Genomic DNA, 16,308 nt, shown 5'->3' on the forward strand with positions numbered 1-16,308 from the left:
AGTGTAAGAAATGTTCCAAAGGTACGTCGACTCATCGCTCTTAATCTCCTGCAGGATAATCATCCTCGGAGCCAGAATAATAGATTGGACCACAGTGGTCCCCCCTCCGTGGACTCCATTGTACCAAGCCTCAGATCTTCTCAGATACCTTGGCACCAGGGGACTTCAACTGGCCAAGCTTCAGAAGCTGGCAACCGGCATTTCTTGAGTTTTCCGCACCAGGTTTGGATCCGACCGCGTTCCTTAACAATATGCATTCAATCTTCAAGAGCTTCATTGCTACCTGGGACTCCTTCAGGGTCAATGGTTCCATACAGATTTCAAATGTTTATGCCTTTGGCTCCGATGCCTCTCAGTGCTGCACCAAAGGATCTAGTGCCTGCGCCACATTGCTTCAAACTAGCTCTTCAGTGTTTGGCACTGCAGCCCTCGACAATGATGTCCCCACCACCACCTCTGACTAAGGATATGGCGCCACTGCAGTTGCAGCCTGATATCACTCTGCAAGACAGACCCTGTAGGGATGCTCAACGTTTCCTGGGAAAAGAGGAGTATAGCAAATGTCTCCATGATATTTTTGGTACGGACTCAGACCCCCTGATCTGTACCTTTATGGGCATACTGGAGATTAGGCTCATAAATTTCAAGGTTCAGCTTCTGCCAGTGGTCTAGACACCTCTCCTGAACTAGTTATTGACTTCCCAACTGGTCAATGCTTGAAGTGGTCAACCATTTTTTCAAGGGGTTGACTAAACTATCATCCAACCCCCTTTGTTGTGCCCCAGTGGGAACTTAATTTATTCTTGACTTTTCTCATGGAGACTCCGTTTGAACTCCAAGATTGTTGTCCCTTAAGGATGTTGATGTTCAAAACTGTGTTTTTCGTGGCTATCACATCACCTTGAGCGAGGTTCAAGCTCTCGGTTCCAGTCTCCCTTTTACCACTTTTTATGCAGATCAGTTGGTGTTGGGGACGAGGGCTGCAATCCTGCTAAAGTGGTGGCTCCTGTCCACCTGAAGTTCCCATCGCAGAGATCTGCAAGGGCGCAACGTGGGCGTCCCTGCATACTTGTGCCAAGCACTACTGCCTGGATTCTGTAGTGTCTAGGAATGTACACTTTTCCAGAGTGGTTCATCAGGACTTCCTTGTTTAACCATCCGTCAACCCTCCCACCCCTCCCCCAGGGCAGGAAAATGCTCTGTAATCCGTTTTACAGGTGAGGAATATGCAGGTAGGAGTATCCTTCAGGAGAAGAAATTACTTATCTGCGGTAATGGCTTTTCTGGTGGACAATTTATCTACCTACAGAATCCTTATCAACTCACCCAACTTCCTGTTTGATGGATAAGTTCATAAGATTCCACTATAGATTTTGGTACTGCACTACTCTATCAACATCAGTCCTTCACTCCAGTCGAAGGCTGGGGAAAAATAGATGCAAACTGACAAACCTACCAGAGCAGGGCTATATGGTTTCGATGACCTCACCAGACACCACTTCCGGCGTCGATGCAAAACCAGCACCCCCTCCCAGCGTCGTGATGTCTCTGATGTTTCCAGATCAAGTCTGAGAACTGGGATTGCACTACAGGTGACAAATCTGCAGGTAGACAGAGTTCCACTAGAAAGATTGTCACAGCAGGTAACATTTTCATCGAGTAGTCTATACGAAAAAACTGTTTCCCTCTCACCAGATAGAAGACAGCTTTAAACATAAGACATAAAACCGGTTGAAAAAACAGATGGCAAAACCATAGGCTCAAAATCATCTGTTACCAAAATATCTTACACACATATATATATATATATATATATATATATATATATATATATAGTATTTTCTTCTTTGTTTGGTTTGGAGCTGCAATACATATTTGACCCAGAGTCCTGTCTGAATACAAAGAACTCACTTAATAGGACTGGACTACCATAACCTGGGGATATTTAACCCCAACTCTAGGTGTTTTGTTTAAAGGGCCATCCAGTGAAAATAAAAAATAAATAAAAAATGTTTGCTTCACCCTGCCCACCATCACCAACAACAGGCTTTCAAAATGTTATTTTGTTTAATGAGGTCTGTTAGGTTTAGGGATTTACTGGTACTTCATTTACCAGCTGTGCCCTTTAACCTACTTTCTGATGAATACTTATAACCACAGATTATTCACTTTTATGCTATACCCCAGGTACTAGACTGGATCAGGAACATTTAGAACAGCACTGCTACCATGCGCCAATAGGTGGCGCCATGCACATCTCAATTGTCTTTGTGCCACTCCAGAAGTGAACGGAGTCACATATAAGCACCACGTCTGTGCGCTGTCAGTTCCTTTCTTTCTACGCCTTTGTGCACAGATCTGGAGCTTACTCTCACTCTTTCAAAGGTTGACTAGTTTTTTTCACTAAAAATATTTTTAAAAACTTAATGTGCAACGGACAATGTCCTTTTTTTCTTAACTGACATAAATAGGACCGGGCCTAGGCTTCTCCGCATCATGCAAATCTTTGGTGAATCATCGGGATTATATATGAACCCAAGTAAATCCACGTTGTGGGTGCTGAGGGGGACTGCAGAGCTGGGGTCCTGGGCCACGGCGGTACGGGCGTCATCGGATGGGGTGAAATACCTGGGAGTTTCTCTCAGCTCAGCCGAGAGTATCGTGGGACAGGAATATAGTACCAATTTGGGCACAAATAAGGGAGGAAATAAAAACTTGATAGCACATACCCCTCTCTCTGTATGGCAGATCGGCAAGTTTTAAAATGGTGTCATTGTCACGCCTGCTCCATCAGCTGCAGAATCATCCATACCCGGTGCCCCGTTCGTGGTTTCGCCAGGTAAATGCTGCGTTGGGACATTTCCTGTGGGCAGGGGGGGCTGCAAGAGTGGCGCTGCGGACCTGCTTTCAGTCAACGTATTGTGGGGGGCTAGCCACATCAGAAATCCAAACATACTACATGGCCTTGCATCTCCTGGTGCTCAATGAATGGTGGTATGGCGACCGAGGAGATCCTGCATATGCAGTGGAGCGGAGGTGTATGGGGGAGTCCACCCTCCATACCATTCTGTACTCTGCACCTTTGCGTAAGTCTTTGCCATCGGCCACTCAGGTGGTGTTTCGGGTATGGAAACAGTCATTCCGTAAGATGGAATGGTGGAACAACCTAACTAGGGAGACCCCGCTGTGGCACAATGGCCGGTTGCCGCAGCTGGTGGCACTAGTTGGATTTCAAGAGTGCGACAACATAGGGATTACCACATTAGGGGCAGTAATGCGAGGCTTGGTGCTCAAATCCTTTCAAGATCTGCAGCAAGAATACCATATGCCAAGAACTTAGTTCTACAAATACCTCCAATTTTGGCATGCCATCTATCCGAGTATTTCGGGAATTGAGGCGCTCCCTGAATTCAGTCCAATTGAGGCTAAGGTATTCATGGGAGATCTACAAGAGCATAAGATATCAAAGATCTACCAATCTTTGGTGACCCGTAGTTCCACTACACTGGACACACTCAGAGAGGCTTGGGTTGGGGATGTGGGCCCATTGGATGGAGATAACTGGATGGATGCACTGGCATCACCTAGAGGAGCAGCAATATCGACGAGACTGCGCCTTATTCAATTTACATACCTCCACTGGGTTTATTACACTAGGCTAAGGCTGTGGAGGGCAGGCCTGGTAGCTTCCCCGCTGTGCCTGTGTTGTGGGCGAGAAGAGGGGTCCCTAATTCATACTGTTTGGCACTGTATAGCACTCACGAAATTCTGGAGAGGGGTGTTGGCTTGTATGACGGAGATGTTTGGGTGTGAGCTCCCATCTTCACCGAAATTGACAATTCTGCGTATTACGGAGGGTATAGGAGGTAATATATACAAGAGAAGAGGCATCTCCTACTGTTGGGGCTGACATTGGTCAAAAGAGATATAGCAAGGCTGTTGAAGGCTACGGCCCCGCCCTCTCTCTCGGCTTGGAAAAATGGGTTGGATTTTAGCATGGGATTAGAGATCCCGATATTTAAGGCTAGGGGCTGCCCGCAAAAGCACCCCCAAAAACTGGAAACGGTGGGCAGATTATTGAGGTTTGGAATTGGACCCGGTGCTTCCGGTGGACCCATCGATATCTACTTTGCTATGTGGGACCCTAGGATAAGGGTCTGGACATATGGGAACGGTCTTGATTTGATGGGATATGGAGCTGTGGTGACAGCCGATACACAACTGTATGTCAGTGCAAGGGGGGGGGGGGGGATTGAGGTGGTTCTGTTTTATTGTATTTCAATGAAAAAATAATAACCATCTGTCAAATAAAATCATTTGCACTGTGTGATGTAGCAAATGTTTCCTGGGTCAAGGAGCTCTGCACTGTCTATGACCTCTGACATAATAAACTTTGTTTAAAAAAAAAAAAAGAACAATGTGCAAAGGAATAGGTCCATTCGAGAAACTAGAAAGTTTAAACCTTGTTTAGACTGTCAAAAACCCATTTTTGTGACAACCAGCACGAGTTAAGCCTCTGGTGTTTGGATTTCGAGGCACGATTACAGGTTGAGCAAAAAGTGTGTCCTCATGAATACAAAGGCGATCTCGGAATGTGACCTTTGATTGTCTACTTATAAAGTTTGTAGATAAGTTATTATTAAAAACTAACTTGACCACCAGACAGAAATGATTGGGGACCCGCGTAAGCTTTTTTTAAACCAGCTATCATTTGAAATACAGTTTCTATTACCCACAACTATTATTTGTGTTGGCTGTAAGCTTATTGTCCAGGTTATACGAGTCCAATGACTAACAATGTAGGCCAACTGGAGTTCCATCCACAAGGACTGTCTTTCCGCATTCATCAGGTACAATTACTCCAGCAGAATGCATGGCAAAGATCACCTTAAGTGACTGATGCAGAGGAAGGAGAAGGAAGGGCTTCTACACTTCAAGCTTGGTCTGGAGCAATGATTCACCCGCTCAAACTTGGAATGGACCACTCAAACTGCATCTTCTGTTAAGATGCACCCACCACCAGCCAATCAAAATGCAGAGCCCTGCAAGTTTTTTTTTGTTTAATTAGCTCTGGTTTGACTGCAGGTGTGTGCGTGCACCTCTGTTCCAGAGTTTTCCAGAAACAAAAAATGAAATCAGCTTTAGATTGTTTAAACACATTGACCTCTGTGCATGCATGCAAACTATATTTTTGGCACATTCAGGGCTATGTATTGGTACAAATCCCACATCAATAGTTCATTGCAGCTTCAAGTAATAATGAAAAACGTGGAAATATTTTCATTACTTTCAACAAATTTGCTCAATATTTTGGTGACTTTTCTCAAATGGGCAAACATAAATTCCAGAGTGTTAACCAAGGAAATGTTGCACTGAATGTTTGAGAATACCTCATATGTGTGGGCATAGAGTGGACTGGAGTTGGTTAGCGGAGAGGGGAGTAGAGCATCATAGTGTGTTGTGGAGTGCTGTAGAGGTTACTGGGTTAGAGTGGAGAAGAGTTTCAGAGTGGAGTTGTGTAAAGTGGAGTATGCATGGTGTGATAGCGCACTGCCATTACAGACAACACATTTTCAATTGACATTGCCATTACATTCGCACAGACATACAGTTTTACTGATAAAACTATGCAGCACACAAACAATAATGTGCAGAAATGGCAACACCAAGTGTATTGATTTCTTTCATCGTATTTGAATATTTGTTTCCTCAACAAGTCAGAATTACAATACAAAAATGTGCTCCATTCGTGCTTCGCTAACTCTGATATATTTTGAAATATTTACACAGTTCATTTACAGACATTTAAATGTTTTTGTGTGCAAGTAAAAATTACAGCCTTCCATCTCAAATGGGTACCCAAGCAGGATTGTCGCATAAATCCTCCCACTTTGAAGTCAGAGACAGAAAAGTAAATACCAAGATCCCTCGGAAGACAGAGCCTGAAATCTGACCTCCGTCTTTGAATGCACTGCAAATGTGACAAGATGACAACAAAATGTAAAGGCCTGGTTACAGAAATCAAGTACTCGTGGAAGAATACAAGGAGCCAGGTAAACAGGCTATGCTCTACGAAATGGACTAATGCAAGCTAGATAGCCTACAATAAATAAAGCCAGCAAATGAAAAGCAAGAAAATGTGAGTGACATACCACAAAGCCAATGATAACCAATGGGAGGAATGCATTCCCAGGGAAGCTTTCAGAATGTCCCCAAGATGTATTCAGCAAACCAGACAGCTGCGTCGGCTTTGACCTAAAAATGGACCCCCACATCCAGGATTGGCCTAGTACATGGACAAGAATATGACAAAATTGGGATTATGTTAAGATTCCAGGGACACTATACTGACTTCACACAGTGACAGATTTGGCCTGTTTCTGTCATTTACGATAGGCCCACACATGTGATGTATTGTTTAAATTGGTAGAAATGTGGGAACACCGGCTGGAGGAAGTTTGTCGTTTGCCACAAAGTCTGCAACTTTACATCACAGAACTGTGAGGAAATTCTGTATTTTAGCAAATACATGACCGGTTTTGGGCATTATGGGTAAGGAAAAGTGATGTAATTCAAGCAAGCAGCCCCACCCAGGACTCCTCCAGGTGTCTAGGGTTTGAAAAGTCTGACATTTGTAGCGTTCCCAAGGTGCTGGACTCCAGGCTTTTACACCGCAGCAACCGACATCTCAAAAATCATTCTAATTCAAAGCTTCCTTTCATGCACTTTCCATGGCTGTGCTCTTGAGTCTTTCAAGTCCCAAGCAATGCCCGTATGAGCTACCCTTTTATTCAGTAGAAGTGAGGGAATGCAGTATGATAGGAACCTTGCCATTATCTATTACATTTCACAATACTTTTGTATTCCTATTTTAAGTCAGTGTACACAAAACACAATTTTTGCAAAAACCTCCTCAGAATCACCAGGCATGATGGATAATCCACAATTTAGGTACAAATGCCCAAATAAAACAGCAATTTTGGGCGGTTGTGATGTATGTCGCCGCACACCAAATTTTTTCTCAAAAGTGGGTGCTCTACTTCCCTGGGATAACCGTACCAAAAGCCCAAAAGCAAATAAAATAAATCGAAAACATTATGGAAAGGGAACACCACATGTACAATAAATAATTAGTAAGGTCCAATCATAAGATTCAGTAAAACCTATTCCAAGGTCTCACGAGTCTAGAACACTCAGTTCAGTATGTTTCTAAAAATGTCCTTCATTTCATATTCGTAGCAGGATAAAAGATATAGCTAATGTGTTTCATCCCTGTGAGAAGTTGGCCTGGTATATGCTGTTCACCATTTAAAGTGGACACCTTGCACCAGTACAGTTCGACTCTTATGGTAGTAGGCTTAAGACAACCTTTCAAGAAAGCTAACCTAGTGGTAGCTGTGGAGAGCAGCCTTCAGGCTAAGTCTTTAGAGGAATGTAAAGCAGCTCGTTTTACCTTATAATCTCTTGAATTACCAAATGAAAGGACACCACACGGGTATATATATCAAATATATATGTATTTATTACTAAACAACTCTCTACTAATCTCTTTATGAGATTAGAAGGTAGGAACATATGCACAATCAATGTTTCACAATAAGTTAAGCACAAATATGGCTGGGGCCCTAGGGGCGTACCAGACCATATACTAAAAAAAGAGACTTAAGAACAACAACTTGCAAAGGGACAAGGCCTAGGGCCTTTAGAAGCGCTGGGGCCTCACAAAACCACCCAAGGCAGGTAAGTAAAGGACCCATGGGAGACGCATGCAGTGTGAGAACATAGCCGCGAATCCCTATTGACTTCAATGGAACAAGTCGCGATTAGAAATCAAGAGTTTAAGGATACTTCGGGAGAGTCTACAAGCAAGTCACTTACAGGGTAAGTAGATCTAGAGCCAATACCCACAGGAGCACCGTAGTGCTGGAGTTACCTCAGCCAGGGAAGCCGGGTGCATAGGTGTCTTTTGGGGTCGGGTCGCGGCGTCGTTTTCAATGGGAGCCAATGAAGACTTGCTGCTTGTGAAGACAGGAGAAGTGTCCGGTGGAATCCTAGGCTGGATTCAGAAGAAGGAAGACCTAAAAGCAGAGGGGACAGTGTTCAAAGTCACTTGGCAGTGACCCGGGGCAAGGAAGATGGATGTCCACAGTCGGGTGATTTCAGGTGATCCACAGGTGTCTTGACTCTTCAGCTACGAGGTCCAGGAGGCGTTGACGACAACTAGGAGCTGGATTCGGCGTGTCCCATGAAGTCTGCAGCTTACTGCGGTGTCGGTGACCAGATTGGAGCCAACAAGCCTTGGTAACAGCAAGTATCGGGGAAAGGACAAAAAGTCAGCGGTGCAGACCAGCAAGGTCTGAGGGACCCACCCAGCGAGGGTAAGTCAGGGCAGGCCTGGAGCAACCAGGCGAGCCCTTTGGAACTGTAGGAAAGTCTTCAGGGGACCCACAAGCCAACCGGCAAGGGATCGTGAAGACACCTCAGGAGGATCTACTCAACAGGGGCCCACGGTCACTCGGGACGGGGTAGGACTCTGATCTTCGGAGGCATTCCTGCTACAGGCTTGGACCACACGTGGCCCAAAGCACAGGTTCATAGAACGTCGTGAAGTGGTTGCACTCGAAAATAGTGCACGGTACCCAGGGATTGCAGTTCCTCGTCACTCGTGGGGTCCACTTGCCTCAGCGTCGCTGGGGACTCCCGATGGTCTTGGAGAAGTCAGGAAATCCTCTTCCTGGGCTGCAGGGACTTCGGGCTCCGGCGGGAGCGATGGAGTTTGCGACCGTTGATTGCAGTTTTGGGTGCCTGCCAAGCAGGGGTGTCCCTCCTTGACTCCAAGGGAGATTCTTCCGTCTTCCAGAGGTAGTGGAACGTCGAAGGTCCGGGATTCGTCTTCGGAGCAGGCCAGGAAAAAAGTGGGGGCAACCATGTAGTCAGATTCCACCTTCCTACAATCCCAATCAACAGGAAGGACTTCTTCAGCGCTAAATGAAATACTTTAAATTCCATAATTTCTCATATCCTCAAGCACATAAAATGGCATTTCACAATTATAAAGTTCCCAGATTGCTACAAATACCAGTGAGTATAAAAGAAGTTCGAGGATTTGTAAGCTATTTTATTCATGTCTGACATAAATACTTCAGAGGTGGGATCTGACAAGTTAATTGTCATATACCACATTTTAACAATTTAAAGGCAGCTAAAGCTTCTGTTTGGAGGTGATTTATGCATAATAAGGTTAGAGAAGCTCTACCGTAATTATGAACAGGGAATCTGTAGCGTTATACAGTAATGTTTCTGAAAATAGGACCAGAATTTGAAACTTGCAAGAAGTCAACATAGTCTTAACAGAGAAGCCAGGCAGGGACCTATTGACAAGCAATTACAACTAAATCTCCCATATAAATCTGGATTGTAATGTTTTTGCCAAAACATTATCAAAAAGAATAGAGATGATGCTTCTGTGCTAACCATTGATCTGTTAGAATATTACTGGTAGCAGAGGTTCAGCAAAGCTAAGGCTTATCTGTAACCTCTTTAATGTAGCTAAAAAGGATAACTAGGAGTCATTTGTTGTAGCTCTCGATGCAGACAAGGTCCTTCATTGAGTGGCGTGATCTTTTTTGTAGAGGTCATTAAGGTGGCTTGGACTTAAAGTCGAGTACATTAACTTAGTATAGAATCTCTACAGAAATCCTAAAATGTGGGCCTTTGCTGATGGTGTATGTCACCTTATTTTGAATTAAAACATGGCACTAAGCAAGGATGTGCACTATTGTGTATGTGAATATGAATATATCTTTGGTCTAAATGTTTGAGTCGGTCTATCTCTGCAAGTAGGACACAAATCACCCTCTTTCCCACAGATATTTGTGAACCTCAATACATTTGTAAAATGCAGACAGGAGGAATTTTAATTACGAAAGCATTGTTATCACATATCATCATCCTAGAACATATGATGTTTAACCAGGACTCCATGGTTTCAATAGATAGAGTGGCAGGAACAGGTGCCTGTCTGAGTTTATGGCACACAAAGGGGTTACATTTCCTAAAACGTAGCTGAAGCACAGCATCCTGTGATGGAAGAAAGTAGGTAATATGGATGAAGTAATGAGGTCTTCACCCATAGTGATGTGTCAATTTGCAAAAATAAAGGATCACTCCACCAAGAAAAGTGAGGCACAGCAATGAACTTTTTTTATAAAAGGATACAAAGTGGCTTCAGAAAGATACAATCTGCCACTTCCGTACCACATACCCATTTTACTTGAAACACAACTGCAACACATTGAACTCTAGAGATAATGAAGCACCACTACATAGCAAAATGCATTTGGCCAGTAGAGCAGGGTGATTATAGTAGAAGAGGATGAACACGGCTAACTACGCAGAGAACAGACTGGGTGGGTCTGCTGCTCCTTATCTGTAGCTAGTGGAGAAGAGCTGGGGAAAGTAATTTCTGAGATCTCCATTACAAGTATGTCTGGAGGACATGTGTTGAACAAAGCATCCATAGCATCCTTGAAAGATGGGCTTACTTGTCCTATTAAAGCACAGAAAAATGCAAGCTACATAATGACAAGCTATGGCAGAGATGCAGTGATACAAGGCACTATCTAGTGGTCTTTTCTACGAAACTTGATGGCAGAAGCATCATTTTAAACGCTTTTTACATTGAATATTCACAGTTCCCTTTCAGAGTGGGTTTCATGACACCCATAATATTACGCAGGCAAATACTTCTTGGTTTAATTGGAAATAGGATTACTGTGCACCTGCTACTGGAACACATAACCACTACTACTGGCACTGGTACTATTACTACTGACACTGTTGCTACTACAACTGCTGGTTTGGTTTCTGCTACCTATAGCACTGCTGCTACTGGTCCTGCTAATGAAGGCACTAGTATGGTTAATGCTGCTACCACTTGCATTCCCATTTCTAGTTTCCCTACTCGTACTACTACTATTTCTACTGGCGATCGAATTCTAAGCATCTGTAGACAAAATATTAGACTCCTCCTCCCTTATGGGGAAGCCAACACATCCATATCCATATTTAGATAGGTCTGCGTAGTACTAGGCACACTACGCAAGCATTTAATCCTAGTAATCTCATGGAGATTCTTACAGAATGCACCACCTACTTTTCCTCATGTATTACCAACATCCTCTGCATTCTCCACAAATGCAGATTGGCTGTACATCAAACTAAGATTTCCAACTTGATTAATGACCTGGCCCTGGAAATTATGTTTTTGAAAAAAACATGGCTTAAAGATGGCTCTCAACCTGCCCTAGACTTTCTTCTTCTCTCCAACCATGGTAATATATGCTTCAACAGAGAGGGCAAAACGAGTGTCAGAGTCACTGTGATCCACAATCTATCACCTGAAAATGTCGGGAACAGAAATTTGAACCATTCAGGGACAACATTCTCTGAAGCCCACTCACATCAAAGGAGCAACACTAGACCTGATAATTGCACTGAAAGATCTCATTTGCACCGCTGACCTCCACCCCTGTCGAATGGTACGATTGTTAATAGTTTCTCTTCAAAAATGTCCTTCTCTAAATCTATAACAAACGGTCAATCTAAAAGTCCCAAAACTCCTGATCAGAGACACTAACATCAACCCTGACACGCTTGACCCTTGCTTGGCCCTCAGCCTCCACCCCAGTGCCTACCAGGAGAGGAACTCTGCAACTAATTTCTTTAAACATCACACATACTGCAATTGTGGATGAAGTAGCCCAGATTAAGGAGAAGCAAGCCTGGAACAACAGCACTCATTCTTGGTACAGTGAAGATCTTATTGAAGAGGGACAGCACCTCAGATTCATTGAGCACTCTTAGTGTCACAATCCCTCGGGCCAAATCTTACACCCCCCTGGAGCTCTAGACGAGCATACAAAAAAGTCTGAAGCCAAATACGAACTTATTAGGTCCCTGATGGAGTGTGTTAGAAATAGAACCAAAAAGCTCTCCGAAGTTGTGAAAGCAGTATCTAAGCTCCGGGTTCATATGACAGGAGGAGTGAAGAATTTGCCCACTTCTTCCTTGCCAAGATAACTATTGAAACCTCTATTCTCATCACTCCCCCCCCAATCCCAACAAGACCAAAACCAACAAAGCACACAATCACTGAGCTGCCTTCGAGACATCTCCCAACCTGATCTCCATTACATTATCTGCAAACTCAAGCCTTCTAAACACTTCCTTGGCTCCATGCCTGCATACCCGGCTAAAGAAATTAGTAATGTTCTCATACTCGATTGGGTCAGCCTCATTAACTTGTCTCTATGCCAGAGGCAAAAATAACAATTGATGGACAGAATGCAGAACAGTGTCATACATTCACCCCAGTACAGAGATCTGGGCCTAAATCCATCGTTTTTTTGCTCACCATGCCATTCAAGTTTGGACCCAACCATATGCAAATCAGTCTTGATCCTGCGCCCAAAGGGAACAGTCCAGCCCGAACTGCCAGACCAGGTCCTAACTGGACTGGAAACAAGCATCCTAGGACCGGTTCCGAGCTTTCAGCCCTCATCAGCCAGGATAGCTTGACTCCAGAGATCTTTTTCTGACTGCTTAAAAAAGTCAATTCTCCCCATTTAAAAAACAAAAAACAAAAAAAAAAAGATGATCCTTAAGACCTAAGCAACTAGTATCCTATCTCATGGCTCCTATTTCTAGCCAAAAACTCTTTAAAACTGTGTCAATGTACAGCTTAACCAACCTATTAAAAAAATTGCTGGATGAGTTCCAATCTGGTTCCAGGCCTAATCAAAATATGGTGCAACCAATAAATGAAGATGCACAAAGAATGCTTAACAACGGGGACTTATGCCTCCTCATTCTGCTCGATATTTTGGCAGCATTTGACACAGTCAACCACAAACATTTCATCCATACGTTAAAAGATTGCACCAGTTTAGAAGGATCAGTAATTCATTTGTTCACATCTTACCTAGAGAACCCCTCTCAACTAGTGAAGATAAGGCGTGCTTCATTAGCTGTTCCCCAGTGCTCCCCACAAGGATCTGTGTTAGCCTACTATGTGCGCTCCTAAAGAACTCTGGCCTATCCTACAGACCTAGTGACCTCATTAAATTATCTCTGATGACATTCAGCTCTACTCAAAAGTTTCTTAAAGTATGAATACATCTCACTTGGCCAAAACACTTCACAAAATACATTTCCAGATGACTTTGTACCATCTCAAGCTCAATCTTCCAAAATCAGTTGCTTCTCTTTTCACCTGAGTCTCCCTATTTGCCCTTCCAACAGTGGCTATGCTCGACAAATAGTATTGATTTCTCCACCTCGATTGCCAATAACATCAAATCTCTTGGCTTTCCTCTGGACATCAGACTGCACTTAATTGACTACGTCAATCTTGCTCCCAAAATTTCCAACTACCAACTTAAACCCATTTGTGGGAGCAAATCATTCTTTCCTGAAGACGACCTTGAAAGAGTCATTGAAGTCATTGTGCTTCCAAGACTAAACAAAGGGAACGCCATTCTTCCCAGCACTCTCAGAATTCTCCAGGCCCCTATCAAAGCCTCACCAAATGCTACTGCTTGACTGGCCACAGGATCTGGTTGCAATCCCTATCCTGTTAACTCTCGGCTGCTCCATTAAGAAGGCGGAACCTAGTATTTAATTACCTGCGTTTATCACATCATGGATGACCATTCTCATTACTTGGCCAACAAACTGAAGCTCTACAGTAGCACTCCACCTTTGGAGCGCTGACTATTCTTGAAGACCCTGCTTTCAAGAAAATGCATACTCTGAAACAATCCTTCTCATGCTGTGCGCCTTAAATTTGGAACTCACTTTCCCCTCACATATGGACTTTGCCCTCACGTCCAGATTTCAAAAACAACTCAAAGACATTCTCCTGATCAAAATGTTTAACGTTCCCTTCTAGCATCCAAGTGACATTTTTCATTTGTATTTATGCTGCAGGTCATTATTGGCTATGGCTGGAATTCTCTGGCACACACACATCCTCGCCCAGTCTAAAAATCTACTGTAGTCTGCAATCCTTCTGAGCTCCAGCTCATCATGGTCTCTCTCTCTATTTGGCTTTCTACCCTTACCCTATTTTAACAATTTGTATCTTTTTGATTTCTCTTTGAATGTTTTTTCTAAAATGTATAAAAACAGTCTGATGCTCGTGGATGCACTATATAAAAATAATAAATAAATGAAGACATATGATCAGTTTGCTGCAGTTTACACTGTTTGGGCTAGTAATTTGCCCACTTACAGATTGCAGACCCAATTTCATTCCAATTCGCAGTTTGAAGATGTTTTTGCCCAACCCTAATCAGCACCTTTCAGCAGTGTACACTATGCCAACACGTGTCCTCTTATTTTTGTTTTGATTTTGTCTGCTCTGATCAGAACACTCTGCCCCTAAACTGTTAAATCGATTATAAATGAAATGTAGTAATCCACACCACCTATGATGTATATTTTATACATTTATCCACAAAAGTAAAGGCAAACATTTTAAGCAAAGTTTCTCAATATCCAGTAGCCCCTCAACTCCTCACTGCCATATATGCATAAATGTAATGTCTACTGAAAGAGAAGGCAAAATATCTTCATTTTATGAGAAAAAACAAAAGTTTCAAACATGAAGATTCCTGTAATGGGAGTGGTGTTTGCAATGCAGGTTAACATCTCTCATACCTGATGATTTGTTCTCAAATTGTCAATTTGCTTTTTAAACACAGTCGTCCAAAAATCCTTGCAAACAAACTTCATTATATCCAACTCATCCTTGAACCTCGCAGTGTCCTTTGTAAATCTGGAAATTAAATAATTGAATGGGTCACAGTGTAATCTTTATATAGAACACTCAATTACTAAATATAGGAATATTTTGCAATGCACCCACAGATGAAAGAAAATACATTCTCAATAACAATCATGAGCGCGATATTAGAAGCATCCAGAAATAAGCTGGGCAATGTACCTTTCTATCAGCCCCTGTCCCACTCTGAAGCCCATATTTTCCAGTTTAGTGATGCATCTTCCATTTTCCTAGAAGATAAAAAGTATGAAATTATGGTGATTAGTTTTCTTCTCCCGGGTAAATGTATACAGCACATTTAATACAAAGGCTAATATGCCAGAAGTGTTATTTGCCACTACATGCGAGCAGCAGTGAACCGAATAGAATGCCCCTGTAAAGAACACCCTTTAAGACAAACATTATGTCTTCAACACCAAATTGTAGGTTGCAGCCACAGATTCTTTTTTGCGTGAAAAATGGGTCAAATACGTGAATGTTAAATCCTTAGCATATCAGCAGACTGATAAAGGGCAGCAAACCACAATTCCCCAAAAATAAGGTTTTCCTATGGTATCAAACTGTAATCGGATTACAAAGGTAAAACCAAAAAAAACTATAAAAAGACTCCAAAACGCAATGCCGGCTGTCTCTTCTACAAAACACTGCTGGACATAATTCACATTAGATATAAAAGGAAGCTAATCCTTGGATCAATTGCAAAAATATTCCCATTCCGTCAAAATATTTATCATGCAGCCACATTTCATAAGCTACCCAATTCCAGTGTCTTGTCTGAAGCATATGTCAAAGTTTTGTAAAACTTAAGCCTACATGGTCAGCTCGAAGTATGACCCTTTCTGCTGCAGTAGTAGGTGCTCGTAGATAATAAAGTTCTGACACAACAATTAGGTTTTTAAGTTTTGCATAGACCGCACATGCGATTTACAGTTTTTTTTTTTTTTTTTTTTTTTAAACAAACTTTATTAGGTCACAGAACACAATGCAGTCAATCCCCGTCCCCCATAGTCCTCCCCCCAGCCAAATCAGGACATCTTGCAATAATCACCCCGGCACATAAGCTACCTCTGTACAGCATTCACCCCAATAATGTCCGTGCTACTAGGTAGTGCATCCACAGGAGTAATCCACCATGAGTGTGCGAGACAGCTAAAACACCCCCACCCCATCTCCCAACATCCCCCCCAACGAGCCCCTCCTCCCTACCCACCCACCCAAGCCTGTCGCCCGTACCTATCAGAAGTACATGTACATCAAAACCTCAGCCACCACCCGTCGAGTCCGCCTCCCAGCAATCCCAACAGACAGTACCGCAAGAGCAGAGGGGGGAAGCCCTGTATAGTGCACTCAAGGAACCGGGGTCCCGTCATCCCCCACCGGATCACCCCCATCCCCCATAACCGAACCTTTGAACAAGTCCAGGAGAGCCATCCATGCCCGGGCCCCTTCGTGCGATCTTTCAT

At 43.2% G+C, this 16,308-nt stretch overlaps 1 protein-coding gene across 4 annotated transcripts in view; it reads right to left on the reverse strand.

Annotated features, from left to right (window-relative positions):
* The window catches only part of TRAPPC6B (trafficking protein particle complex subunit 6B), a 77,732-nt gene that overhangs the window by 36,765 nt on the left and 24,659 nt on the right, over positions 1 to 16,308 (reverse strand). For all 4 annotated transcript variants that reach the window (XR_014968889.1, XR_014968888.1, XM_085626927.1 and 1 more), the window contains exons 2-3: positions 15,008 to 15,075; positions 14,722 to 14,839 (exon numbers count right to left, since the gene is read on the reverse strand). Coding sequence is in view for 2 of the 4 variants with exons in the window: in XM_085626927.1 (XP_085483053.1) it covers positions 14,722 to 14,839; positions 15,008 to 15,075 (186 nt within the window). In the remaining 2 variants the exon portion in view is untranslated. The remainder of the gene's footprint in view (positions 1 to 14,721; positions 14,840 to 15,007; positions 15,076 to 16,308) is intronic.

Source organism: Triturus cristatus, chromosome 9 (assembly GCF_964204655.1).
Source record: "Triturus cristatus chromosome 9, aTriCri1.1, whole genome shotgun sequence".
NCBI classification, from domain to species: domain Eukaryota; kingdom Metazoa; phylum Chordata; class Amphibia; order Caudata; family Salamandridae; genus Triturus; species Triturus cristatus.